Below are 27,688 nucleotides of genomic sequence, written 5' to 3' on the forward strand. Positions count from 1 at the left end.
CTTGTACCTGTACTATAAAGAAGTCATTAATTCCACTGAGAGAATTATACCCTTGATATATTAAACATTTTTAAATGTGAAGCCAACTACTTCTAAAGCATTTGGCACTTGCTGATGCTTTATGTATGGACTTTGGCAAATGTACTACATTTCAAATTTATGTAAGTGTTAGCAGTTGTCCTTTAAAATTCTGCCCTCCACCATCTCCAATTGGGCTTTATATAAATAAGGGTATTCTATCAAATCCATAAAAATGCACTATGGAATTCAGGCATAGATAAATCAAACGTGTTTTAATGATTAAACAAATGTCAAACATTAACAATGTAGGTATATTCAGATGAGCCAAGGGTTTATTTATAGCACATTTAGACAGCATATTTTGAATGTTACAGCTGCTGTACTGAAATATGTAAAGACTTTGTAAACCAGTACCTAGAAATGAAGACACACATACACAAGCTTTGATAATGTAAATGTAAACAGACACTGTATCTCCCTCAAAACAAATAAAGAAAAGCCACAAGGCTGAAGAGAAGAACTCATTATTCCCTAATGGATGTGCAAATTTATTTAAAAAAATTAAACATGGTAAACTGATATTTATATAAATATCAAAGCAAAAACATTATACTTTAGCAAATGGTCAATAAGATCCCTCGTACATTTAACTAAATGTTCTTAGAGTTAAATCAATAAAGTCTTCATAAGCTAAACCCCACCAGAGCAAATGACATTCCAGTTAGAGATGTCTGCTTTGCAAATGACTCCTCATGTGTGCAAGGCAAGATTTTACAGTGAATAGTAATTTTAACAAGTATTTCAAAACAAACCTGTAGACAAGCCAAAAAGTTACAGGTGATAAACACAACTTACATTAACAAAACAAACACTCATCTGCAGCTCATTTCAAGGGTTTTGTTTTAAATATTATGTATGATTTAGTCTCTTTTGATTTTGCTTTTTTTTAAAACAAACAAACCTGTTTTCACGAGCGAGGCACATTAAGAGCTCAATGTACTCTACACACATAGCAATAAAAATGCCAACTTAAATTATGAACAAATATATCTGAAAAGCCTCTTTTGTCTTCATTTTTAAATGAACTTTCAGAAGGTAAGTCACAGACTATCCAGTCACTTTTAAAACACAGATATGGCTATGGTAACACAATATTTGAAACTGGCACAGCTTCCAGTATTAAAAACTGCTATGCAATTTAGAAATACACAGAAATAGAAAACAAGATGTGTCCACCCTGTATATTTTTAGCCATTATAGACAATTAATATCTAAGTCTTATTGGACCATGAAAGTGCCAATTAAATTTTACATTAGTGACATGTAAAATAAAAAAATAAGATCTATTAAAAAGGTAAAATAACTGGTCCATCTGGATTGTGACTGTTTAGTCAATTAAAGCCAAATATACAAAACTAGATGTGCCATTTCTAATTTCACTGCATCATGCGGAGATACATAATGTTAAGTACCACACACAGGACAGTAAAACAATCAATGGATTTCTCTAACTGACTTTTATTTAAAAGTCAATCAACTCAGAATTTGAAGCACAGCCTAATTTTCAAACCAGTAATACGCTTTGGGCCCTGCTTTTTAATTTTTTAAGGCATGTGTGTTTATCTACTGAAAACAACATCATACAAATTACTTTTACAATCACATGCATAATCTACAGTAAAAAATGAGTTTGGATTACAGTGTTTTGAAATTGTGAATCAATAATTCAGCACCTATCTTATTGACTAGTAAGGCAACAGCAGTGTCATATACTACAATAATACTCTCTTCCACAGTCTATAGCGGGGTCAGTGACAGCCCAGAATTATTATTAACTTTAACCTACTTTTATATTCTGTATACAGTTTCTAGGGTGTTTGCACTGGTTAAGTCCTACATAAATCACACTATTCTAGGCAGGAATAGTTACAGTAGCTGTTAGAGTATCAGTGCACAATTCTTATTGTGCTTACAATCAGATGATTTTGTTGTCGGGCATATCAAAATGGTTTCTTAGTTTGGTCTTCAATCCTTCCTTTGTTTTCTTTGTTTCACATTGTTCTCAAGGGAAGAAAAGCTGTTTGTGTACCCGTTCACCATGGCTGTAGAGCCATTCTGATACTCTTTCCTCCTAGAGGATGCTTTCTTGTTGTATGTCTAAAACACACAGAAGTACAAAATATAAATGACACGTTTCCTTAAAGAAGTTAAATAAACATTAAAATTAACTTACATTCATTTGGAATACATAATTTTAAAAGCGAAATATTTTTTCACATGTGGAGGGATTATATCCTGCTAAGGAAGAAAGGACAAGAGAACAAACAGTACAAAGACGGTGTTAGGAAGAGTTAAGGAATTTTGTAAGCACATGGCAGGGCTAAATTATGCTAAAAGAAACCACCAAAACTAACTGGTTTGGATGGCAATTAAAAAAAAAAATGCAATGCCTTGTACATCCTAGCACAAAAGCCCGATTCCTGCCTTTTTCAATGAAATATACGTTAAGTTCTGGATATGTTCAGAGATCATATACACTTTTCATGAGTTGTTATGTATGCATTTTAGAGCCAGAGGAGTTAACACTAATCCGCTAGTTTTGCTGTATTGGATATACAGCAAATCTCAATGCAAATAGATCAAAGAAAAAGATTTTTGGCAATGGTTTAGATGTCAGATATTGAGAAAATGTTTGGAAGATGGAATCATTTATGACAGTTAGGCTCTATTTTTGCAGCAATGATAATGTTATGTGAATAAATGTGTATCAGCTTCATAGGTCACTGCTTCTCTCTTGCACACTCTTTTATATACCAAATGCTAAAAGCATTTGGTAACATTCAGCTTCTGCTTGTTATTCAATTTCCTAATCTTCCTTAATTGCATATACAGCGCACTAAAAGCACTTGATGAAGATGGGTTGAAGGGCAGTGAGAGTGAAGCACTGAAACAAAAAAAAGTTTATGTAAGAGGGGAGGGGAAAAAGCACCTAAATACAATTCAAGGCTCAAAGAAATATGTTACTGCACAACACTTTTAAAAAATAGATAATTGCCAGAATGGTACAAACAATGAATGGATATTACTTTTACCTGAATGTAGAAATTTGTGAAGAGAATAATCAAAGAAATCATATAGGAAATCTGGAAATACAGCCACCCCAGAGGGAATGGACATGGCCAAACAACACCACAGCTGGTTTGGAAGATTGTCAGGACAAACTGAGTCTGAAAGAGAGAGAAAAAAAGAGTGTGATGTGACAAGGAGGAAAACAAATACCAGTGAAATACATTTTAGAACAAGTTAAAATAATCACTAAAGTACATTGAAAATAGTTTGTTTTCATGTTATGAACCAGATTTTTTAAAAACAAACATTGCTTGACAGACCATTTCTTTAAAAGAGTTTTATCTGATAAAAACTGTTAAAATGCACTGAGGTATAAAATCCACTTTCACCCTTTACAAAAAATAAGTATTTCGTTATGATGCAAAACCATTAGGAAGTTGAAATCCATTGCCACTTTACTTGGGACCAAAGCACAATGTAACTATGCAGCTCTGTCTTCCTTCTCCATATCAGCCTAAAGCTAATCGTGTACTTGCCGCCTTTGCACAGGTATACCACACTGGATCTATAGAAATCATGGGATCTATTTAAGCATGATCCCGTGGTTGCGGGAAGAAAGGATAGAGGGTGCTGGTCTAAAGGGGTGAGGGAAGCAAATGACTAGGAATTTTGTTCTGTGCTTAAACTGGCCAATATTTGCATGGGTGGGTTTGGTTACATAAACTTGTTAAATAAAAACCATCATAGCGCTGTATTACCTATTTCTTAAAATAGAGAAACGTAATTAAATGACTCCTGATCCTAATGTCAAAACATGTGTGTCAGGTGAGGAAGAGGAAGGACTGCTTTAGAACTTCTTGGGCTGAAAAATTTCTGTGGGAAACACACTGCTGTAAGTCCTTCCCCACAAGTAACCAGCTGAACTACATGAGGTCACCCTGGAAAACCTTTCTGCAACATGTGGTGTGGTGTGCCCAGGGACCTCTGGCTGTTGTGTCTGTAGTCCCCACCCAGCACTGTCACTATTCACAACCTAAGTGTTGCAAAGGACCTTGGTCAACTTTCATTCTTATATGGAGACTGATGAATTAAGGAAAATTATTGAGAACCAGAAAAAAACAGTTTAATCCATCTTGTAGGGAAACAAACACTGCATCTTGTAACCTGGGTCGGGGAGGTGGGACAATCTTCACAGATACCATTAGGTGGTATGATCTGGTTGATAGGGGATTGTTCTAGGTATCTGGAAGTTTTACAATGGAACCAATCAACTAGCAAGGAAGAAAGTAGGGTCTAACGCTGGGACAAAAGAGATGGAACAGACAAAGTTGCACTGTATTGGGAGGAAAGATGCTCTCAGATACAAAGTATCGAATCTCCCAATGTTCTCACCACTCTTTAGCTCTGTCTTGAACTTTTTATACCCACCTACAACATTTGTTCAGTGCTCATATTATTAGCATCTCATTAAATTGAATCTACTCATTGCTGTCACTGACCTGCTTGGGCAAATTACTTCTCTATGCCTAAATTCCCTGATCTGTCAAGGTGACAATACAATATGCTCCCTCCTTCAGGCACAGTTTTGAAATCTATGAATTAGAGGTAGCAGCAAAACAAACAACCCTTGTATTCCCCAAACACACACATTTTGGTCTTTATACATATTCCCAAATATGTTCATTTTTATTGCCTGCTCAACACAGCTTATTTAGGACCCATGGCTGAGTAAAAATAAGTAATATGAATAGATATAAGGAATCCATGTCAAATGTAAGTGAAAAAATCCACCTTTTTAAATACAGATGGAGAAAAGAAATACTGAAGAGTTTTTAAAGAGCCATTTATAACCAACTACACAAGAAACTAGACAGAAAGACAATTGTTTTGCAAGCCTAGAAGAAAAGGGCCTTGTTAGCTGTGGACTTTAAGTCACATTCACCTTCTGCTCTGTTATCACAGTATCAACCTATGACTGAAAAAAATGCTTAAAAAGAGTGCACTGGTTACAAATGGCTGGGAGGGAACTTGCTTTTCCATAGCCAGAAAACAGGGAATCCCTGAACATCCACTGCTACGGCACAGGAATAAATTAAGCTTCAAATCACAAGAGATTAAGAAAGAAAAATCACAATTCCTTTGTGTTAACTAATATTACATGATTTGTATTCAGAAGCCCCTACTGTAATTAGTACAGTACAGAAACATAAGACAACATTTTTCTAGGCACCCAGGAGAAAAAAATAGATGTGTAAGCCCCAACTGCCTCCTTTGGTACCCAAACACCTCCAGGAGACTAGCCCACTGTCCCTCCCCTGAAAAGTTTACAAGTTTCAGTCAAAGTTAAAATCCCCGTCTCCTATTACAGCTTATGCAAGGGACTGAAGAATAAGTAACTCACCAGCTGCCCCTGAGTGATGTATTTCTTCCACCACAGATATGGACGCATAGCTGGAATAGTAGACAGTCCATAGTAGGAGTACATGAGAACATGAATAAAGCTGTTTAGAGTGGCACCAAAGTATGCTAAAATGCAGTGGGGAAAAAGAAAAAGCATTTTATTATATCACATGTTGCTGTACGGATGCAAGCAGAAGTGATGGCCTCAAAGGTGACTACTTAAAATGCTTTGATGACCATTTTTCCTGAAACAAAGGCTGAGGTGAGCAAAAGGCCAACAAGCAAAGGAGGCTGAGGGACATATGATCAGTACATTTTGTGTCATCCTTCTGCATTGTTTATTTTTACAAGACTCTCTGCTCAGAACTGAGTAAGCAGGTAGCGCAGAGGTACAAGAACAAGTCCATAAATCAAAAACTTCATAGGTCTAATTTTAGGCCTGTCCCCTGTTACAAGACACACAGGGATAGGGATTTTTGGATGCTCAGTTTATCAGTTTTATTGCCTTTGTTTACAGCAGTTATTTACTTTCTCTGCTATTAAAGATACATTTACTTGCCCATCACAAAATTGCATAGTGTTATTAAAGTCCAAACAGAACAGCTAGATTGGGAAAAAAAAGAAAAAAAGAATATGGAATAAGTGTGTTTGTACAGTAAAGCCTGTACAAGTAGGTAATTGACTTTTCCACAGAATAATGTTGTTACAGATGCACTTTTTTCAAAGTTCAAAAGTATGGTTTTATGTCAACAAAAAATACACAGTTTTTATACTGTTCTGCTTAGTAATAAGAAGGGTTTAGGAATCCACATCACTTATTTCCTATGCTTACAAGATCAGATAGACGCTTTTCCTAAACAAGTTTTTCCTAAGAAGCAAAAGCCAGTATCTGTTTAGCGTAGCTGACTCACAAGTAAACTATGCTAATGAATTTGGGAAACTAAGTGTCAGCTATAAACAACTGAGATTAAAGAATCACAGTTAGGTTGCCAGCAGAAAATGGTATTTAGCAAGGTTTAAACAAGGGGACAGGAACAGATAAAGAGGCATTTAGTCAAATTCATTAGTTCTCAGGGGACAAAGATTAACTGAAATAATTTGTTATGGACATCTGTGTAATAAAATACATTAAAGAAAAGGACATCTTGGCGTGGCAAAGCTTGATAGAAATCAAATCACTGTTCTTTAGTCTAATTGTTTAGTCACCTTCATACATGGCTTTTGAGCCTATTTTAAATGATGGATGCTGCTTTATTTGAGGGTTTGCATGGCACATCAAACAAAGTAGGCAAAAAATGACACAGGTATAAGAGTCAATATATAGCATATGGTAAACATCATATTGCAACTCAAAAAAACTACTCTCTCTTCACTTTCATGTCACCCCTGTCCAATAAATCTCTACTGTTAAGGTCTGCAGACAGCTTAATGTCTACGAGCAGCACCAACCACTGCAATTTCACACAACAGCTTAACATTTCACCAACCTCTAAAAAGGACAGGCCAAAGACTGAAGTCAATGAGTGTTGCTTGGCAGCAATTTGTAACAGTCTTGGGACATAAAAGTGTAATGGAAGCCTATGAGGTTTTTCTCCTCACAAAGTACTTACAGTGACCACAAGGCACCCAGTTCATAACAAACCACCAAATGTTCAGCATTGTTGCATGGTGATAGACATGAAGAAAAGTGATCTGATGATTATTTTTTCGCAAAATGAAAAAGAAGGTATCCATGAATTCGATGAGTTTGGAGAAATAGTACCACCAGAGGACACGTATGATCTAAAAGGGAGAGGAGGAGGAAAAACACCCTTTAGCAATATTATTCTCCAGAGCTTGGGTTTGTTTTACTTTCTCACTCTGCAAGGGATTAAACTCAACAAAACATCTCAAACCACAGCCTTTCATTGTGATGTCTGTAAAGCTTCAGCCCATTCCTTGACTTAGTCTTTCTAAATCAAATATGAAGTTGTAACTATGAATACAACAGAAGGATGACAGAGAATGTCTTATGAAGCTATAGCAATGCACCTAGGGAGCACAGCAAGACAAAACAGGCAACATGTTACTGCTGTGCTCAGTAAAAAGCAGGTCTGAATGGTATTCAGAAGTGAGACTCCTCAACAGAGCATCATAACATAAGACTTTTTCTGAAGGTAGGGAAAAGCAGTTTGATAGAAAGCATTCATGTTGGAAAGTGGGAAGAAAGGGAGCTATGGCTAAATATGGACAGTTACAAACTGATATTCTAAATATATGCCCAGATGCCATGTGCATTAAGTATCCATTAAACACATGCCCAGGTTCAAGGTGTTTTATTCCAAATACCAAACATGCTTAGATCATATTATAGACTTACCTTTACACTGGATTTCCTTTACACTGAGAAAGGAAGGGGGAGGGGGAAGGCTTGTTTAATTGGAACATGAACAATGATCAATACTGCTCTGTTCCTCACTCATCAACAGCAATCAATTTTAAGGAAAAAATGAGGGTCTAAAGTGAAGGTACCTTCATGTCAGCTTCACCTCCACTGTGTGTATCCTGACAGAAGAAATTGTATCCTCCTTCCCATACTCCAGTCACCAGCTGATAAGATGAAAAAATAAGGTATCACTTGATGAACGTATTGCACTTTCCAGTACATGTAAACTATGGCTGGAAACTTTTGGTAATGGCTTATTTAGGAACTTCTGAATGAGACACTGAGTACATCTACATATGCAATTAGGATGAAGAAATAATCTGTGCCGGAGTTTATTTCTCCCAGGTGCAGCATTTACACATGCTTGGGATTGTAGCATGTTGAGCCACAGCAGGGTATCCCTGCTCTGGCAAGGGATCAGCCCAGGGCTCCAGGTGGTGACAGTGGGTTGGGTGGAGGAGGGGGTGGCTGGGACACAAGGATGCTACAGTGTGAGGCTAGCTGGCAGGCAGCCCCCTCACTGTAGTACCCTCCTGCCCCAGCTAGCCCCGATCGCCATCTACGTATCTGTTATGGCACCGTAAATCACTCTACTGTAAGACAGTACTTGTCCTGGTACAGAGGAGTTAATTTACTGTGCCCTGATATGGATGCATGTGTAGATGGTAACGCTTCACTGTGGGGCTAATTAGTCAACTCAGCAGTAAAGCATACCTTTAGATGTACCCTCTACGCCTAAATTTAAGCTCCAAGTTGCAACTCAATCATGGTAGTGACTGAAGTCCAAGTTAACACTACCGCACACTTTCCCCCCCCAGTAATTAGGTGCTTAAATAAACACAACAAAGAGAGGTCTTCCCTGCATCAAGTTTTGAAAATTTCAAGTTTATATATGGACCTATTGTAGAAAGATAACAAAAACGAAAACCTATGTTTTATAGATAATTAATTGCCTTGCTTCTAGAGGCATGAATTCCTTCCATTTGAAGCAGAAAAGTTGTTATGTTAAAGGGAAGTTTGTAGGTCTGAACGTGACTTGGAAAGGAACCTTGCTTAGCATTCTATAGATCTTACACTGCATTCCTGTAATGTTATAGGTTGCTTAAAGTGGCAAAAATATATCTGGATTTTTCAGGGTACTAACCAAAAACTGGCCAGAGCCTTATATTTCTAAGCACTGTATTCAAGTCATGTTGGAGATGACTGTTTAAATTACATTATTTCTTTAGAAATAGTTCACTTTTTCTCTTATCCATGTTTAAAATTTGAGCAACTTGACATGAATTATTACATTTTGATTCTTCAGTATTACTTTAGGTATTAAATCTTAAATTGATGGCATTTTCAAATTGGCCAAATGACAAGTTTAAATAAACACAATAAAGAAAGATTTTTTTCTTCATCAAGTTTTAAAGATTTCAAGTTTATCTATGGACTACATAGGCAAACAGCATTCTGTGCCACAGTAATTTGTGCCTAACAGTTTAGTCACAGGGAGACCTGGAACCACTACAACACAATTTGTTAACAGGTTTTTTGGATCAGGTTTTCACTTCTGCTTTTCTTCTCTCTTTACATGTGTACGTTATTGGTTGCACACAACCAAGCCAAACTATGAGCCACACTTCCCCACTACTATTTTAACTTGTATAATCCACCAAAGCTGTCTCCATGGCTCTAGCTGTTAGAGTAATACTATCCTATATAAATAAGTCTGTGAACTACTTGTTTATACATGCTATAGAGAGAGGAGGAAGACTGCAGAAGAACCAGAACTTTGGAATGGAAATTCAAGGGGTTGCTCAATGCCTGCAGTGTATGGGAAAGTGGCCAAATATACTGCGGACCAAAGCAGACCAAGAAACAAGGGAGTTTGGGGTCATCTTCATGCAGAGGTTCAGAAGAGCTTCCACAATTGGACTGTGCTGTTGCTGGGGCCCAGTCAAAAGGGTTCGTATTGTAGACCTTTGCTGGGTACACCCTTTATGCTGACAGGAAAGGCCTTAACTATCAGTTTAGGCAGGGTTTCTGATATATTTATCAAATCAAATGAGACACTATTTGGCTGCTTTTAGCTTTCCAAGTTCCTAAGCAGTCCCCAATGTTTGTTACTAATAAGTTAATGTCATTAGAAATTGGGGGGAAGGTTCTTTTTGGCATGTCTTTAGATTATTTCTTAGTGTGGAAAACAGTTCTGACCTATTTAGGCTAAAGCAGTTTAAAAACTGAATATCCAGCACAACGGACCTGCTCACTTTTCACGTCCAAATTCAAACTGAGTCAGCAAAAGCTTTTAATCAAAGAACATGCCAGCAGTGTTAGTATGATTAAGTAAAAGCTGTTTTTTTCCTGGCCAATGTAAATACAGCTGATTGTTACAGAATTTTATATAGCTGTTTAAAACAATCTAGTTAAAGACTGGGATAACTGGTGTTTTTTACTCAGATTTACTGCAGAATTAGGAAGGAGGCAGTAAATTAGTCCTTAGTATATTTTAAAATTATTGCACCTTTTCTAACATAATTTCTTCCATAGCTTAGAGAGTTTGGCTTACATTGGCTTGTCTTAAAAAAAAATCCAAATATCAGTTTGAATAGCCATTTTTGACTTTTTGAGACTGAAACACCACCACCACTTAAAGCAAACATTTAAAAAAAATTATAGACTGGGATTTCTCTATAATGTGGAATACTGATGGAAAATGCTCGATACTGCTACACCACAAAGGAGAAACATATCACAGGAAGACAGCTTCAGCCTTGCATCTAAATGTAAACTAAAATAACATAAAAAAAAATTAAAAGTAATCAACTAGACACAGCCTTAATGAAATTCCATAAACCTCTGTCTTCATGCTGCCCATTGAAGAGGGAAGCTCTAACTGTGCAACTCCAAACACTGTAACATGCTGAAATACCAACTACATTTCTCAACAGCAACTCTGCATAACACTATAATATCATTAGACTTCTCTGAAAACAGCCTCCAGAAAATGAAATGTTTAAGTGGTTGCACATCTTCTGTGCCCTCAAATTAGGTAGAAAACCACCTTGCTTCAGCATATTTGGAAAAAGCTTGCAAGAATTTTTATACAATGTTCATAGCTCAAGGAAAGATGTAAAAATTAGAAAATAACCACTTTGTTTACACTGCTTATTCAAAGAAGTGAACAGTGCTTCCTACCCTTCTTTGTATGTCATGTTTTCTGGACCTCTGATCATTCTTATTGCTGTCCTTTGAACTCTCTTCAAATTGACCACATCTTTCTTGATCTGTAGTGCCCAAAACTGGACATGGTAGTCCAGGTGATATCCCACCAGTGCTAACCATAAGGCAAGAATTACGGATCTATGTACTCTACTATAGTTAATACATCCCAGTATGTGACCAGCTTATTTTCCCATTATTATATCGCTGACTCATTTAGCCTTGTGGTCTGCTATAACTTCTGTGTACTCCTAATAAAGTCAGAGATGACACCAACAGAAGAGTGGCATAGTAGATACTCCACAAGATAGGATTAGGGTGAAAAATGGTTTTGACAAAGTGGAGAAAAGGTCTGAAATGCATTAGGGACACTAGAGAGTGCTGCACTTATGAATAAAACAACTGAATGCCCACATGCAATATAGGAAATGACTGGCTGCATTGCAGTGCTGCACAATTTCATCTGCCAAATCATTTAAGAAGATATGGAACAATACCCTTGGGGACAGACTCTTGCAAACTTCATGTAATGCCTCCTTCCCGTTTAACATTGAAATGTTGAAAACTGTTCTTTAAACATGATTATCCAATGAATTATGCACCCACCTTAATAATCCTAAATTCTGTGCCCACCTTAATAAGATTAAAGTAATCATATTTCCTCAGATTATTTATGAGACTGTTGTAAAAGCATCAAAGCCTTACTACAGTTGAGGTATATCAAAGATCTGTAAATCTGGCGGTAAGGCAATAGGCAGAACCATTGTCACAGCTCCTGTCTTCTGTCTTGTCACCACTAGCCATGCTGCCAAATTTCTAGATCTATAGGGTTCCCCACATTCCAGGTGACACCATTCCATGGGATCTTGATATAGAGTAGGGACAATTCTTACAAACAGATTGTTCAGTGATACGGTTATCAAAGTTAAACTGACTAGTCTACAATTCCCTGGGTTCTCCTTGTCCCCCTTTTAAAGACAAGTCCTATATTTGCCCTTTTCTAGTCTTTTGGGGCCACATCTAACTTTCATGAGTTCTTAAAGACTACAGTTAATGGCTCTGTAATTATTACATCCAGTTCCTTAAGAACTTGAGGATGAATCTCATCAGTCCCTGGTGATCTGAAAGCATCAAAGTAATCTGTAACTTGTTTTTTTCCCAGCTCTTTTTTTGATAACTGACACTAACTGTGCTAGTCATCTGACAGGGTTTTTTTTCTGAAAACTGAAGTAAAACAAGTCTTAGCCTTCTCTGAATTATCCATTAACTTTCCCTCCCCATTCAGCAAAAGATATACACTTTCCCTGAGCCTCCTCTTATTTGAATGTATTTATAGATTTTTTGCTACCTCTTACCTTACCAGCTGGATCTCAAAATGCCTTTCTACTTTTGTCCATCCTTGTTCTTACTATTCTTTTATACTCAATATTAGTAGAAGTTTCCTGTTTTTGTAAGATTAATTTTAAAGTTTCAGCTAATTTAAGAGCTCACAGTTTAATTAATCAGGTTATTTCCTAGCCTTACTTCATAGTGAAATAGCCTCTTCTTGTCCTTAATATAGTCTCCTTAAGAACAACTGACTCTCCTGGACTCTTATTTCTCCTTAAATTTGCTTCCAGTGGGATCCTGCCTACTAGATCTTGGAGTCTGTCAAAGTCCAATTTTCTGAAGTCCACTGATGTATTTATTAATTAGAGACAAACAGATGTTCACTTGTAATTAGACCTGGTAAGAAACAATCTGTAGTTAACAAATATAGCAAGCAAAATGTGTTCTGATGTATGTCCTTCCTTTTAAAAGGAAGGACATCAGTAAGTCTAATAACTTGAGACTTTTTCAATTAAACTAACAAGTAGATTGCTTCTAGGACTCTTCACAATATGCTAAGCATTTTCTAAACGTGAAAACTATTCTATGTCACTTACTTTCCTAAATTACTCTGTTCTCTTTCTGATACATGCTATCATGAAATTAGATCAACATGACTCAGCACATACCAAAATGCTAAAAGTTTTTTAAAAAAAGACCACAGAAAATCTAATTCCTTAGAGCACGGGTCTGCATCCTATGGTCCATGGATCCTATCTGGTTTGCAATGTAGGATATGAGTGGAAATTCAGCATCATAGGAAAACAGGGGATTCAGTAGTAGGAAACCAGTGAATGTGATGCAAGCAGCAGCCTGCCTTCGCATCAAGTTGTGCTACTTTGGCCCTCTGCTCCAAAAAGCTTGCTGACCCCTGCTTTATAGTAATGGGGACTGGACCAGAAATTGTTCTCAAATGGATTATTTAGAACTATTTGTACCGCAACACGTAGCTATTTATAGTTATGTTACCTTCTACACAGGATGTATATTTCTGAGTTCAGTGCAGGGGACAACGACATTTAATCTTACCCTCAATCTGATCTGTTTTTAGGAGGCCTGGCTTCCCAATAGCTGTTATTAACTGGCTCTCCAGCAAAAAACACTTATTTTAACATCTGGAGATGGGGTGGTCCCCCCTGACACTTAAAAATGAATGCCCTGTACTTTTTTTGGCTGCAACTAAAAAAGACCTTCAAAGCCGGGTTATCTTGGCAGGAAACCAGGTTGAGTTTAGCTATGCTGCCTAATAACATTGACAATGCACAATCACAAGCATTTCCTTTCTTCTGAGATTCAGCTGTCTAGAAATGCTGAGTGTTGTAGAAGTAAGCATTTTCTATAGAGTATGTGATTTTTAAGTGACAGAAAGATAGTTTATAATGGAACTCAAAAGTGTTACTCAGTAATAAGGTCACTTGGTTCTGAGGAGCTAAAGCAGGTTTATTATTAAGATCTTTGTAGCTATAAAGTTCATGTTCCCTGAAAATGATCTCTTACCTTCTTCCCCAGCTGCTTTCATTTTAAATTTTGTAACTTTTATTGATCTTTTTAAAAGTGCTGTGGGAAAGGAATGTTATCCCTCTGAGTCCAATTTTCAGGCATCATTTACTGGTACATATGCTACCATCAGCAGGTTGCTCAGGAAAGCCATTTAAGCACACTCATAGTAAGAGGAAAGGAGGCGGGCCATTTCTCTAGGTTCGATGCCCTCTCTATCCTCCAGGTCATTCACCTGAGAGTTAATCTCCTTTCTATTCCTGTGCCCACACTATTGAGCCTCCTGCCCTAAATCAATCCTCCATGCTTCTTTCTACCCCTTCTCCCATTATTACTCCCATCATAGGAAGCTCTGAAAAGCCCCACTACTCTTCATTCCTCCCTCTGCCCTCACCGCTAGCATAGATACAAGCCCTACTATTGCAGAACTGCTTCTCATAGCAACCTCACAGGATCATCCTTCTACTCCTGAGTTCAGCCTGCCAGGACAGTGTTGCTCTGTTTTACACTGGAGGCCTCCACTTACAACAGCTCTGCAGCTCCTCCAACTTTCACAGTTTCATAGTTTTATAGTTGATAAGGATGGAAGGGACCTGAGCAGATCATCAAGTCCGACCCTCTGCCATGGGTAGGAAAGAATGCTGGGGTCAAACGACCCCGGCTAGGTGATTATCTAGCCTCCTTTTGAAGACCCCCAGGGTAGGAGTGAGCATCACTTCACTTGGAAGTTGGTTCCAAATCCTAGCCGCCCTGACTGTGAAGTAGTGCTTCCTGATGTCTAGTCTGAATCTACTCTCAGTCAATTTATGGCCGTTATTCCTTGTTACTCCTGGTAGTGCTCGGGGGAACTCTCCCATTGCCTGCTGGTCCTCCTCGGTAAGTTTATAGGTGGCCACCAGATCCCCTCTCAGCCTTCTCTTGTGGAGGCTGAACAGGTTCAGGTCCCGTAGCCTCCGCTCGTAGAGCCTGCCTTGCTGCCCCCTGATCATGCAAGTGGCCCTCCTTTGGACCCTCTCAATGCTGTCCACATCCCCCCTGAAGTGCAACACCCAGAACTGGACGCAGTACTCCAACTGCGGCCTGACCCATGTCGCATAGAGGGGGAGGATCACCTCCTTGGACCTGCTTGTGATGCATCTGTGGATGTATGGCAAGGTGCGGTTAGCCCTACTGATGGCGTCCCCACATTGGCGGCCCATGTTCATCTTGGAATCACTAATGACACCAAGATCTTTTTCTACCTCTGTGCTGACGAGAAGTGAGTTTCCCAGCCTGTAGGTGTGCTGCTGGTTCTTCCTCCCTAGGTGCAGTACCCTGCACTTGTCAGTCTTGAAACCCATCCTGTTCTCATCCGCCCACTCCTGTAACCTGTCCAGATCTAGTTGTAGCCTCTCCCTCTCCTCTAGCGTGCCCACTTCTCCCCACATCTTAGTGTCACCTGTGAATTTGAACAAGGTGCTTTTCACCTCCAAGTCGCTGATGAAGATGTTGAACAGTGCAGGCCCGAGGACTGAGCCCTGGGGAACCCCACTGTCCACATCCCTCCAGGTCGAAAATGACACGTCCACCACCAATCTCTGGGTGCAGCCCTCCAGACAATCTGCGACCCATCTGACCGTGTAGGCATCAACGCTGCAGTCGCCTAATTTTTTGATGACAATGGGGTGATAGACAGTGTCAAAGGCCTTCCTGAAGTCCAGAAAGACTATGTCCACTGTGACACCTGTGTCCAAGGATTTTGTGACCTGGTTGTAGAAGGCTACCAGGTTGGTCTGACAGGACCTGTCTCTAATGAACCCATGTTGGTTGCCCCTAAGCATAATCTCCCCGGCTAGTCCCTCACAGATATACTCCTGGATAATTTTCTCAAAGAACTTTCCATCTATTACTTTCTCTAGTAATGCTCATCAGCTCCTTTTCTGAATTAGACTTCTGGTCTGGAATTTGCTACTATCCTTCTCAGGCTTATGCACCTCTTACAATGCAACTCTTCATGGCGTTCCTTGCTTTTTCCAGGCTGAATTCAGCTGAATCCGAAGATTTCATGCTGCTTGAGAGAATTAGCAATTTGGCCATAGACACAGCTTTAAATGTTTTTTCTACATACCTCAAGGTACCAGGCGTGGCTCGTGAATGATGCAATGCTGGGGTGGATGGAGTGTCCCACAGAAGTGTGTGTGTGTGGGGGGGGGGGGGGGCCCCGTGTGCTTGGTAGCAAACCCGGAAGTAGACTAGAAGTACTCCAGTCCACTTCCAGGTCCGCCGCCAAGCACACAGGCCCCCTTCCTGCCCCCCCCCCCCGGATCGGTAATCAGCTGCAGGGGGACCCCGGATGCCCCCCCAGACCCAGGAGGCACCAGTTGCACTCCCTGGAGGACCCAGAAGTGGACCCCCCCCCAGCTCGGTAATTGGCTGCAGGGGGACCCCGGGTGCCCCCCCGACCCAGGAGGCACCAGCTGCCCCCCTGGGTGCCCCCCAGACCCAGGAGGCACCAGCTGCACTCCCTGGAGGACCCAGAAGTGGACTGGAAGTGCTTCTGGTCCACTTCTGGGTCTGCTGCTGAGCATGCTGTGGATCCCACCCCCCTCTGTGCTCTTGTAGGACGCTTCAGCCGCCCCACCATCAAAGCATTCACGAGCCGCCTGGTATTTCATAGACATTAGGGCTGGAAGGGATTTCACAAGATCATCGAGTTGAGCCCCTTGCCCCGGGGCAGGGCAGGGTAGCTTGAGATATGTGGAAAAAATGTTTAAAGCTGTGTCTATCTCCAAATCACTGAATCTTTCCAAATCGATTTGGAGGGTTCCATTTCGATTCAAAGAGATTAAAGGGTCCTCTGATTCGATTCGGATTTGGCCAGTGAATTGGGCTGAATCTCCACTGAATCAAATCAGGGACCGAAGAAGCTTCGCACAGCCCTAATGGCCACATCCTTTTTTAAATGACCCAACAGTGTTTAAATAGAAGGCACCAGGCATCCACACTGAAAATTTCAAAGCCAGAATGATGCTCTTGTCATCTAAGAATAGTTCCTGCTCCCATTAATATCTTACAAAAGTTGTCTGAAATAAAGGGAGCAGGATCAGGCCAATAACTGAACGTCTGCAAATAAACCTATTCAACAGCTACAATTCACACTACACAGCAGTCAAGAGGAGTTGCACACTAATGCAAAGCAAGATAAAGGAACAGTCAACAATTATTAAAAGATGACTTTCATTCTTATGTGGAATAAGGACCTAGTGTCCCAACTTTAATTCTTCCCAACAGTTAAGAAGTTGAATTCAATTGGAAAATGGTATTTTAGAAGCAAGGGAACAACCAGTTATTTCTAGTGTTAAAGATTCCTTTACAATATTTTTGAATTACTTTTCATTCCATCCAGGAAGAGCACACACCAACTGCTGCAGCTTCCTTAGCCCGACGAAGGGTTTTTGAACCCGAAAGCTTGCTTAATAACTATTCTCCAACCATTTGGGTTGGTCTAATAAAAGATATCATATTCACCCAAGGAACCTTGTCTGCCTACATCCATACTACCTAAACTTTTCTAAGAAAGCAGTAGCTTGTAGCAAACTGTGAACATGCACATGATGCAACTAATCTAAATGCAGTCGGTACCAGTTCCTACACATGAAAGTTTTTATGAGATCAGTATTTTGTTGGCAGAATATTATTGATTTACCTAAAATCTGGCAATTTGGTACAATATAAACATGGACACAAAGTGTTATATGAGTATACATGTACATCTTCTCCAGTGGAATTAAGAACTGGATTTAAGAACTTCTCCAGTGGGTTTATTTAAATGAACTCTACTAATGACTAATGGGAATTTTCACAAATAATAAAATAATTTAGGTGTAACATTAACATTGAAAAGCAACTTGCATTGTATAGACAGTAGTCAAGATAAGAGTTTACTGATATTTGAACTTTTCACTATCATTTAGCCTACATGTGAAATTTCCTATCAAAACAAAGAACTCACATTTACTATGTAAATTTCAGGTTGTTTCCCAAGTCACAAGAAGGAATCTAAGCAAATCTTAAAAATGTAAGCATATATTTAGCAGTGGTAATGGGACAAGCTAAATATAAATGATGAGAAGGTTGTATAATTTGTTAACAGCTGGACTGCCTTTATTAAGTTCAAAGGCTTTTACCACTTATAAAATGTATAATATATATACTGTAGTATACTGAATGGTTTCCTATGAAAGGAATGTATTTTAAGAGAAGAAACTCTTGAAAGTTTTTTAAAGAGAAATTTTCTTTGTAAATTTGTGGAATGTGACATTAGAGACAGAAAAGCAGGCTTGTTAGTAGGTTAGTAAGCCATATGCTTATCATGTTACAAAACAGAATGGAAAAAGATAAACTACAAGAGAGGATTTTATCTATGTTTGGTATAATGACAGAAAAAAATCTGCCCTTGTGCAGCTGTTTGTCATGACTTCTGTGTTCGTACTGATTAGTGACCATTTAAACTGATCCATACCAGCCAATACTTACTAATGGAACTGCATCATATTTACACATTTAGAATATTCAACTAACATGAAGCTTAGAAAAGAGTAAGAATACCCTAAATTAAAGGTAAGGGCATCAAGAAAAAGATAGTCTCCATACTATTTACGAAGCAAATGTCAAAAAGAGAATAATAGTTTTGACTTTAACTGGGGTGAGGTGGGGTTAGGGTATAACATAGTAAATTGTTTATCTTTAGAACAAAAGCAAAATTTATTATACTGTACATTAAATCTACGTGTTTCAGTTTCTGACTAAATCCCGATTTACTTTACCACAGACCTTTGTGTTTGAATCTGAAATCTGAAACCTGAAAAATATAATTCCAATTAAAGAGACAGCAACAATGCATTGTGGGACTTGAAATCTTAATTTAGTTAGATATAACCTTTGAAGGATTTTTCTGGCATTTTTCTATTTTAAATATGAAATGTTTTGGTTTCTGGTGACATGTTTGTTTAAGGCACAGCTAAATGCTAGATATAAAAATATCTGATTTTCAAACTTGCCTGAGATTTGGTTTTGCTGCTGTGTTCTTAGAGCAAATCAGCAACAACAGTTTAATAAGGGGTCTCTTTAGGATAAATAAGCAAGAACTACTGAAGAGGTTTACCTAACTTGAATTTCTTGATCTGTTAATCGGCTTTCCCTTTTTCATTCTGTGTCGAGGGAGAGATACAAATTCCAAACGTATTTTGCTATTGCACATGTAGAGATTAATACAGTGGAGAACAGAATGCAATGAAAGTACTAGCATGGACTGTAATAATAATGGTGATTTTCTTTGGATAACTGACACTGAAGAACTGTTGCAACATTTCTGCAGAAGGCAGGTCAGGGTGGCACCTTAAATAAACTCATTCAGAAATACATCAGTTTTTGCTAGCAACATCCTAATTTGTCAGATGCACAGCATCTGTTGCCTACTAAAGCTGATGCATTTTTGAATAAGTTGGTCTCTAAGTTACTATCCTGCGTGGTGCCTAACATTTCTGCAGTTATTTTACCAAGCCTAAGAAAACAATATGCATAATGGACAGGTTTGTGCTATAAGCAGGAATTAACCAGACTATTGCAAAATAAAAAAAAATCTTCTTGCCTACCTCATAAAACATATAAAGAGACAGCAGCGTAAGTCCAAGGTTATAGACCACTAGAATGCCCCTGCATGAGAATGGCTGTTTATTCTGCATGTACTTTGGTCCCAGCCACACAATTACCAAGTACAAGACAGAGAAGATAAAAGTAGGTGCATAGTTATCCAGAAGAAACCACCCTTTGACTCTGGGATCTGAAACAGAATGAAAAACACAAAAAAGTAGGATTTAGTGGAAATATTTCAAACAGAAAAAATGTTTTCCTGATAAATATCTAGTAAAATGATAGACTAATATGAATCAATGTGATTAGAACATACCAAAGTAATAAGGGTGAACAAGCTTTACATATGTAAACTTGTTTCATTATGAAACTTACATGCGTAGCAAGGCAAGGCATACTGTCCCTAAGCAAAGTACACAACGTTTTTAGTAGTGCAACTATTCCTTTTTAAGCCATCTATTGCAGAATAAAGTAATACTATTAAAATTAATAATCTTTGGCATGTGCAGTGAAAGAAGATTCTGAGTAAAAATATGTCGTTTCCCAAACTTCTCATCATCTTCCTGAAAGCCTCTGTAATATCAGTGCAAACCTCTTTTCAAAATGTATCTCCTCATTGTAATGAGCAAAATATGTTGGTACTCGTTTAACCCATGCTTGACCTGAACAGTCAGAGAAAATGAGAGCGAGTTGGATCCCTTCTTGCACATGAAGGGCAGTGAATGGCTTTGTATATTCCAATAACATTAACACCAATACTAATCTTGAGGCACAGGGTCTGTACAAGTGTTCCTCACCCTAATTTTGTCTTTGAGCCTGTTTAAAAATCAGCAATAAATCACAATAACGTAATCGCCCAGTGTGACTAGCCAATTCACAAGGAGTTGCAAGGTTGGCAAACAATATCTACTTTTAACAAGTTAAAACTGAGAAAATTTGGTGTGGAAATACCAGAGACCAAATGACCTTTTATAAAAAAAGTTACTTAGTGAACTAGGAAGGCACTTATATAAACATTAGCCAATCGCCTGTCAGGAATGACAGGGGGGGAGTGTGTGGGGATGGAGCCCCGTGGCCCCCCCTCCATTACCTCCTGCTGCTTGGGGTCGGGGCGTGTGCCCCCCCTCCCTGCTGCAGAGGCTGGAGCAGGGGCAAAGTGGGCCCAGGCCTGATGCAGGGGAGGACAGGGTCTGAGGGTGGGAAGAAGCTAGCCTAACGCAGCAGGGGGAGGGCTGACCCCTGTGGTGGTGGGGGAATGGGAGGAGTGGGTTTAGAGATGACGAGGGGGAAGGGATGGGCCCAGGTCTGAGGTGGGGAGGAGGCCCAAACCCGAGCTGGGGCAGACGCCAGCCTGCTGCGGTGGTGGTGGGGAGCAGTGGGCCTGGCCCAATGCGGCAGCAGCTGGGGGAGGGGAGGAGTGAGCCTCTTCCTTCCCTCGGGCGCAGGCCCACTCCTCCCCCACCCTCACCTGTCAGCTCCGAGCTCACTTCTCCCGTTCCCTCACTGCCACCGGGTCAGCCCAGGACCGGTGCTCCCCCTGCTGTGGAGGGCCGGCTTCTCCCCCAGCTCAGGCTCGGTCCTCCTCCCCCCACCCCGTGTGGGGCCTGGGCCCATTCTTTCCCTCCCCCCACCACCGCAGTGCACCCGCTATTCCCCCAACCCTCACTGGGCCTGCTCCTCCCCCCACTGCTGCCGCGTTGTGGCCCCCCGCTGTGGCGTTCCAACCCCACGCCGCCGCCATCACCTGCAAAGGTAAGGGGAGGGCGAGGCCAGCCATTGGCTGTTTGTCAGCCAATCAGAGCGTGAATAAAGCGTTACAGACAGACAGACGCAGGCTTTTACAACATTAGAATGAGAGTGCAGCCTATTGCCTCCTTCCATAAAGGTATACTATGAGATTAAGAACATGCTTGCTGAAACAATTAAATGCAGGTTCTGAGCAATTCAGTTTAAAATACTGTACACCTACAATGAGATCCTAACTACAGTTCAGTACAACATGGCTTCTGAATTCAAGAGGCCATAAAACCTGACTGAGTGCTGGCAAGGGAAGCAAGCAAATTTTTTAGAGCAAAGGTTCCCAGACTGTGGTATGCATACCCCTGGTATACAAGACATCTCTGGGGGGGGTACACAGGAGAAATTGTATAATGGCAAATTTAATTTTCATTATAATACTTATTGGCATTTAAGGGGTTAAAATATAAAATGTAAGCTGGTTGGGGGTATGGGGCAGCTGGTAAATCTGGAAGGGGGTACACAATAAGTTTTGGAACATCTGGTTTAGAGGAAAAAAATTTAGATTAATATCAGCTTCTTGAAAACTAACATGTTCAAATGTTAGTAATCAAACAATATTTCGTCAGCTGGATTACTACAGTCCCTCTTGTCACTTCAGTTCAAACAGAAAATAAAAAATTCAACAAATGTATTACAGGTGCAAAATGGTTTGCACAAAAGAAGAATATGAGGCCAAATGTAATTTGGACAAGCTGAAGAAAAAAAATGACATATTATCAAAAGCTAGACACTCCCAAAATGAAGACACTTAACAAGCTAATTATACATATATATGACAACAATTATTGAAGTTCAAAATGCAAACTTTAAGAACAGATTTTTTAAAATAAAACCTTTACCTAAGATTGATAAACAGATGCATACTTGCTTATAAAAATAGCATCTATTTTTTTATTAGCTCAAATAAAGTACCAAGGGCACTTCTTCCTCACTCTTCAGCCATAAGCCAAAGCACTCAGTGGAGTGAAGAACACCTTGGTTCGTACAACACAGTTTTGCCCAAACTGGTGTTTAGGAACTGGCCTTCCTTCCCTGTGCTCCAATATGTACACAATGCATATAATTTAAAAGGATGAACTTCTTACCTCTTGGTCCAAGCCAAATATTCAGATAACTATTGATTGTTTTATCCAGGGATTCCATTTTAAGACCTATAAAGTCAAGGGAGGAAGGAAAAACTTATTATTTTCTCAACCCATAAAAAACCCATCCAGCAGCACTCATCAATCTTACTTGCTATAATACCAGATATACACACATGAATGTGTTACTGGCAGATGAGGTGTTTTGCTTTTCTGTACTCACTGCTTCTTATCCTACAATAAGCACAAGGTGAGAACAAGCACAAAAAGAGACAGCAAATAACTATTTCACAGTAGAGTATCTTTTTGTGTTTGCTGTGGGACAAGAAGCTAGTATAGAGCAGCCTTATGCAAGTTCAAAACGCCTCATCTTTTTATCAGTGACATTTTCATGTGCTCACACACAAAATATTCCTAACAACAACTTCATGCAAAAGCAGTAGCTGAGTAGTTTTGCCAAACACAGTTGTTATGAACCCAACCCCCAAAAAGACATGACTGGCTTAAGCAAGGCCTTTGACACTGTCGACCACCCCATCCTCATTAAAAAACTAGGCGACTGTGGCATCGATGCCTACACAGTCAGATGGATTGCAAATTGGCTGAAGGGTCGTACTCAGAGGGTGGTGGTGGACGGGTCATATTCGACCTGGGGGAAAGTGGGCAGCGGAGTCCCTCAGGGCTTGGTCCTTGGGCCCGCACTGTTCAATTTCTTTATCAGTGATTTGGACGACGGGGTGAAAAGCAACCTGTTCAAATTTGCTGACGATACCAAAATTTGGGGTGAGGTGGGCACGCTAGTAGGGAGGGAAAGACTGCAGAAAGACCTGGATAGGTTGCAGGGGTGGGCTGACAAAAACAGGATGCGTTTCAATACTGACAAGTGCAGGGTGCTGCACTTGGGCAGTAGTAACCAGCAGCACACTTATAAGATGGGAAACTCCCGTCTTGAGAGCATGGAGGCAGAAAGGGATCTGTTCATCACTGACTCCAAGATGAACATGGGCCGACAATGCGAGGTCGCGGTCGGCAAGGCTAACCACACCCTATCATGCATCCACGGGTGCATCTCAAGTAAGTCCAGAGAGGTGATCCTCCCCCTCTACGTGACACTGATCAGGCCACAGCTGGAGTACTGTGTCCAGTTCTGGGCACCCCATTTCAAGAGGGATGTGGACAACATTGAGAGGGTCTAGAAGAGGGCCACCCACATGATCCGGGTACAGCAGGGCAGACCCTACAATGAGAGGCTGCGGGACCTGAACCTGTTCAGCCTTCACAAAAGAAAGTTGAGGGGGGACCTGGTGACCATCTATAAACTCACTAGGGGGGACCAAAAGGGCTTGGGGGAGACCCTGTTTCCCCTAGCGCCCCCCTGGGATAACAAGGAATAATGGCCACAAGTTGTTGGAGAGTAGGTTTAGATTAGACATCTGTAAGAACTACTTCACAGTAAGGGCGGCTAGCATCTGGAACCAACTTCCAAGGGAAGTGGTGCTGGCTCCTACCCTGGGGGTCTTTAAGAAGTGGCTTGATGCCTACCTGACTGGGGTCAATTGAGCCCAGTTTTCCTCCTGCCCAGGCAGGGGGGCGGACTTGAAGATCTACACAGTCCCTTCTGACCCTACTTCTATGATTCTATGCAATAGAAAGATATTTTTATTGTTCTATCCCTGTTATCTGGCATTTTGATGTTTAGGGTGTCCTTGTATTGCTTTTTTCCAGCTCTCTCTAGTCATAAAAATGAGGAGACTTCTGAAGTACTGTAATTCAAACTTCATAAAAATACCTATTCTTGAGAAGCTAAGGCTTCATATGACATACCAAATACCTTACAACCCACAAAAAAGTCACAAGCTGTAAATGCTACATTTGATTTGGAAAAGCAAAGGAAGAAAACTATGGACATTCATTATATATTGCAGGTTGTGATATACTAGCTTTATCAACCTCTCAGTCACTAACAGAATAGAGGTACAAGAACAGAATGGGAGGGAAGATGGAATACAATGAGAAAAAGGACACCTCCAATTCTAAAACTTCTTCAGTGGTAAATATAACCAAAAGATACATGAAAACCCTACAGTATCACAAAGTACAGTAGGGAATAGGAAAACAGTTCAAATGCAAGCACACTTTTAAATAGGGAGACAATATTTGTTAACAGTAATTTGTTCTTAATTATTTGACACTTCAGAAGTTAATATTTGTTAATAATAATTTGTTATTAATTATGTGATACTTCAGAAGTTAATGGACAAAGTCTAAAACATGACAGAAATAATCCATTTTATTATCATACATGTAAAATCCTTTCAATTAAAAATAATGTAATTTTCTCATTCATTAAATAAAAAAAAAAAGAAAAATGACTGTTTCAGTTTATTTACCTACAGTCTTTCTGGGTCATATAATCTTAAAGTCACTGTTTCACTGCTTGAAAAAATAATTCAAGTGTTTAATATTATTTTTAAATTTCCATGTTAGTGCTAATCTTCATATTATGGATACAATGCTTAATTTTTATTCAAATAGCATAATCCCAGTGACTGTTAAAAGGGCTGCATAAAGCAACTATGTAAATTAGTTGCTAACAAAAATTTGAGTGTCTTGCCACAAATGGGTAACTTGTGTAGTTTAATGTCTGAGACCAGGTATAGCTGAACACTACACAGAAAACCTGAAACTACACAGCCCAAGAACAAAAACTGTCATGGCAAAAGCCACTACGTCAGCTCAGATAGGAAGTGTCATCGTCCTGGGATTTTTTTAAACTTACAGTTCTGGGTAAACTGTATTTTAAATATTAAATATACTGGCTGGCAGCCGCCTGCTACTTTTAGCAACGTTAAAAAAAAAAGAAAAGAACTGAAGCCTATTTGTTGACCAAAGTGGTTTTATTTTAATATATATATTCTCTCCCTGTCCTCAATCTAGGGCACTGGACTGCCAAACATTTCAAAATTATAATAGTTGCCTAGAGGGGGAGGAGAAGTTGGAATTTCATTTATGTAAACCATCTCTATTTTCCTTGAGTTAAAAAAAGAGAGAGTAAAAAAGGCCTTTTTTACTTTTAGCTACTTTGAGTGGCTATTTTGGTTCTGTGGAATAGAACTACTTGCTCTATGGAGAGATGGGTGGAGGGAGATTCTCCAATACAGAAACTGAGAGAGCAGATATACTGGCCACACCCAACTCTATCAATCTTTTCCACCCACTGTTTTGAAGAGACCTACTATAAAAGCCCTTTCAATAGCCTCTCCAGTGTAGCACAGACAGTATTTTCACTGCATCTGGACCATGTACAATTGCAGAAGCTGGGTTGGAATGCAGCCACTGGGGAATTCAGTGGCTGATGATTTTACTTTTGGCATTTAGAGCCAAATCAGTAAACTACAGACCTAAACAGATCTTAGGTAGAATTCAGGCACCCATATTATACACACTGATCCAAATCAACCCAGTTCTAGCAGCTAGCAGCTCCAGCAACCTTTAGGGCAGGGGTGGGCAAAATATGGCTTGCGGGCCGAATATGGCCCACCAGACCATTCTATCCAGCCCACAGGAGCCCTAAAAAATTTAGAAAATATTTATCTGATCCTGGCTGCCTGTCAAAGGTGACATGAGCCAGGGGAAGTAGGACCCAGGGGAAGCCGGTGGCAGGAGTCCAGCCCTGCCCCACTCTCATCCCTGCCTTCCTGTTCTTGCACTACTCCAGCACCATGTAGCTCCTGCCTGCATCACTGGACCTGGGAGGGGCTGCACCGGTAGAGTGTGTGCGCATGTGTGTAGGGAGGGACTCTCTCCCATACATACAGATCCCATACCCACACCCCTTCACACACCCCAGCCACCCTTCTCCCCACAAGTCCCATACCCACCCACACCCAACATATCCACACACACACCCACATGCTCCCTCACCCCACACTCACACCCCCTACACGTATCCACCCCTAACAGACACACCCACACCCAACATATCCATACACCCACAGCCCCTGACAAGCCTATGCCCCGCCCCTGTAATATACAAGAGTAAGACTTCATTTTAAGCTATTATATACAATCCCCTCTGTGTACACTACAGAAACGCATGTAAACCAGGACAAAAATATTTTTTGAAATCAAATCAATGAACATTTTAGATGTTCGCTTTTTAGAATATAATTTGGTATTTTTCTGGTTCGAAGATGGCAAAACCACTTGCTGAAAGGAGTACTTCTGGGGGCAAGGGGAGGGACTTCTGGTGGCAAAGCACAGAGGTTAGGGGCCGGGACTTCCAGGCCAAAGATGGCAACCACGGGGAAGGGCACCTGTTAAGGGGCAGAGCTACCCCTGAGGACCTCCAGACTGCCAAAACTCAGTAAGGGGCCCTCCCGCCAAAATAACTGCCTGCCCCTGCTTTCTGGGGCACATCCCCACGAGTGTGCACATGTGGTTTGTGGCATTGTAAAGCTAATTGAAGCACTGCAAACCACACATCAACCCCAGCAGGGGCCTCCTGGGGCAGCAGCAGCAGCAGCAGCAAAGCAGCTGCTCAGAGCCTAGCAGGCAGCCAGAAGGTGGCTCTGGCTGGCCAGGCTCCAGTTTCTGGTGGTCCACACTGCTGCCACATACACTGTGCCACTTTTTTTAGTGGTGCTTTTTTTTTTTTTACACCAGGATCTTCTGGTTTCTATAAAACCCACCACACTGCAAATTTGCCGTGTGGCGCGTAGGTGTGTTGGTGATGGGGTGTTGGTGACACTAAGTTCTTGTTCTGCACATTTGGTCAAGAGGAGGATGCCATCGGAGTTGGCTCCCCCCTCCAGTTTAAGATGGAGACTCATAAGGCACTCATTCATTCTGACAGGGAACTCACTGAGTTGGTTTACGAGTTCATTCTTAATGGCAAAACCAACTTCATGAAGTCAGCATTCTCCTTCCTGTTTAGTTTTCCAGAAGAAGGTATAGCTGCCTCCATGTTCTTTGAGCTGCCCACCTCCCACTTGCCAGGTCTCACTCATTGATGGTGTGTTGCCTAAGTTCTTGGGCCACAATTGCAGTGTGGTGCTCTGGGAGTTCATTATTATGGCTGTCCATGAGCGTCTTGATGTTCCAAATCCCAAAAACGATGGTGCACCTTCGCTGGTATTTTTGATTGTAGTAAAAGTGATCCCACAGGACATGGTTATGAAGTCAGAAG

The 27,688-nt window shown here is 40.3% G+C and overlaps 1 protein-coding gene across 2 annotated transcripts in view; it reads right to left on the reverse strand.

Annotated features, from left to right (window-relative positions):
* Nucleotides 1–274: 274 nt before the first annotated feature.
* The window catches only part of ELOVL5 (ELOVL fatty acid elongase 5), a 53,311-nt gene continuing 25,897 nt past the window's right edge, over nucleotides 275–27,688 (reverse strand). For both annotated transcript variants that reach the window (XM_006262414.4, XM_006262413.4), the window contains exons 2-8: nucleotides 22,504–22,569; nucleotides 19,621–19,808; nucleotides 8,002–8,079; nucleotides 7,101–7,272; nucleotides 5,492–5,616; nucleotides 3,114–3,248; nucleotides 275–2,178 (exon numbers count right to left, since the gene is read on the reverse strand). In XM_006262414.4, the coding sequence (XP_006262476.1) occupies nucleotides 2,047–2,178; nucleotides 3,114–3,248; nucleotides 5,492–5,616; nucleotides 7,101–7,272; nucleotides 8,002–8,079; nucleotides 19,621–19,808; nucleotides 22,504–22,561 (888 nt within the window). In that variant the 5' untranslated portion in view covers nucleotides 22,562–22,569 and the 3' untranslated portion in view covers nucleotides 275–2,046. The remainder of the gene's footprint in view (nucleotides 2,179–3,113; nucleotides 3,249–5,491; nucleotides 5,617–7,100; nucleotides 7,273–8,001; nucleotides 8,080–19,620; nucleotides 19,809–22,503; nucleotides 22,570–27,688) is intronic.

The sequence above is a fragment of the Alligator mississippiensis genome, chromosome 1 (assembly GCF_030867095.1).
Source record: "Alligator mississippiensis isolate rAllMis1 chromosome 1, rAllMis1, whole genome shotgun sequence".
In the NCBI taxonomy this organism is placed as follows: Eukaryota; Metazoa; Chordata; order Crocodylia; family Alligatoridae; genus Alligator; species Alligator mississippiensis.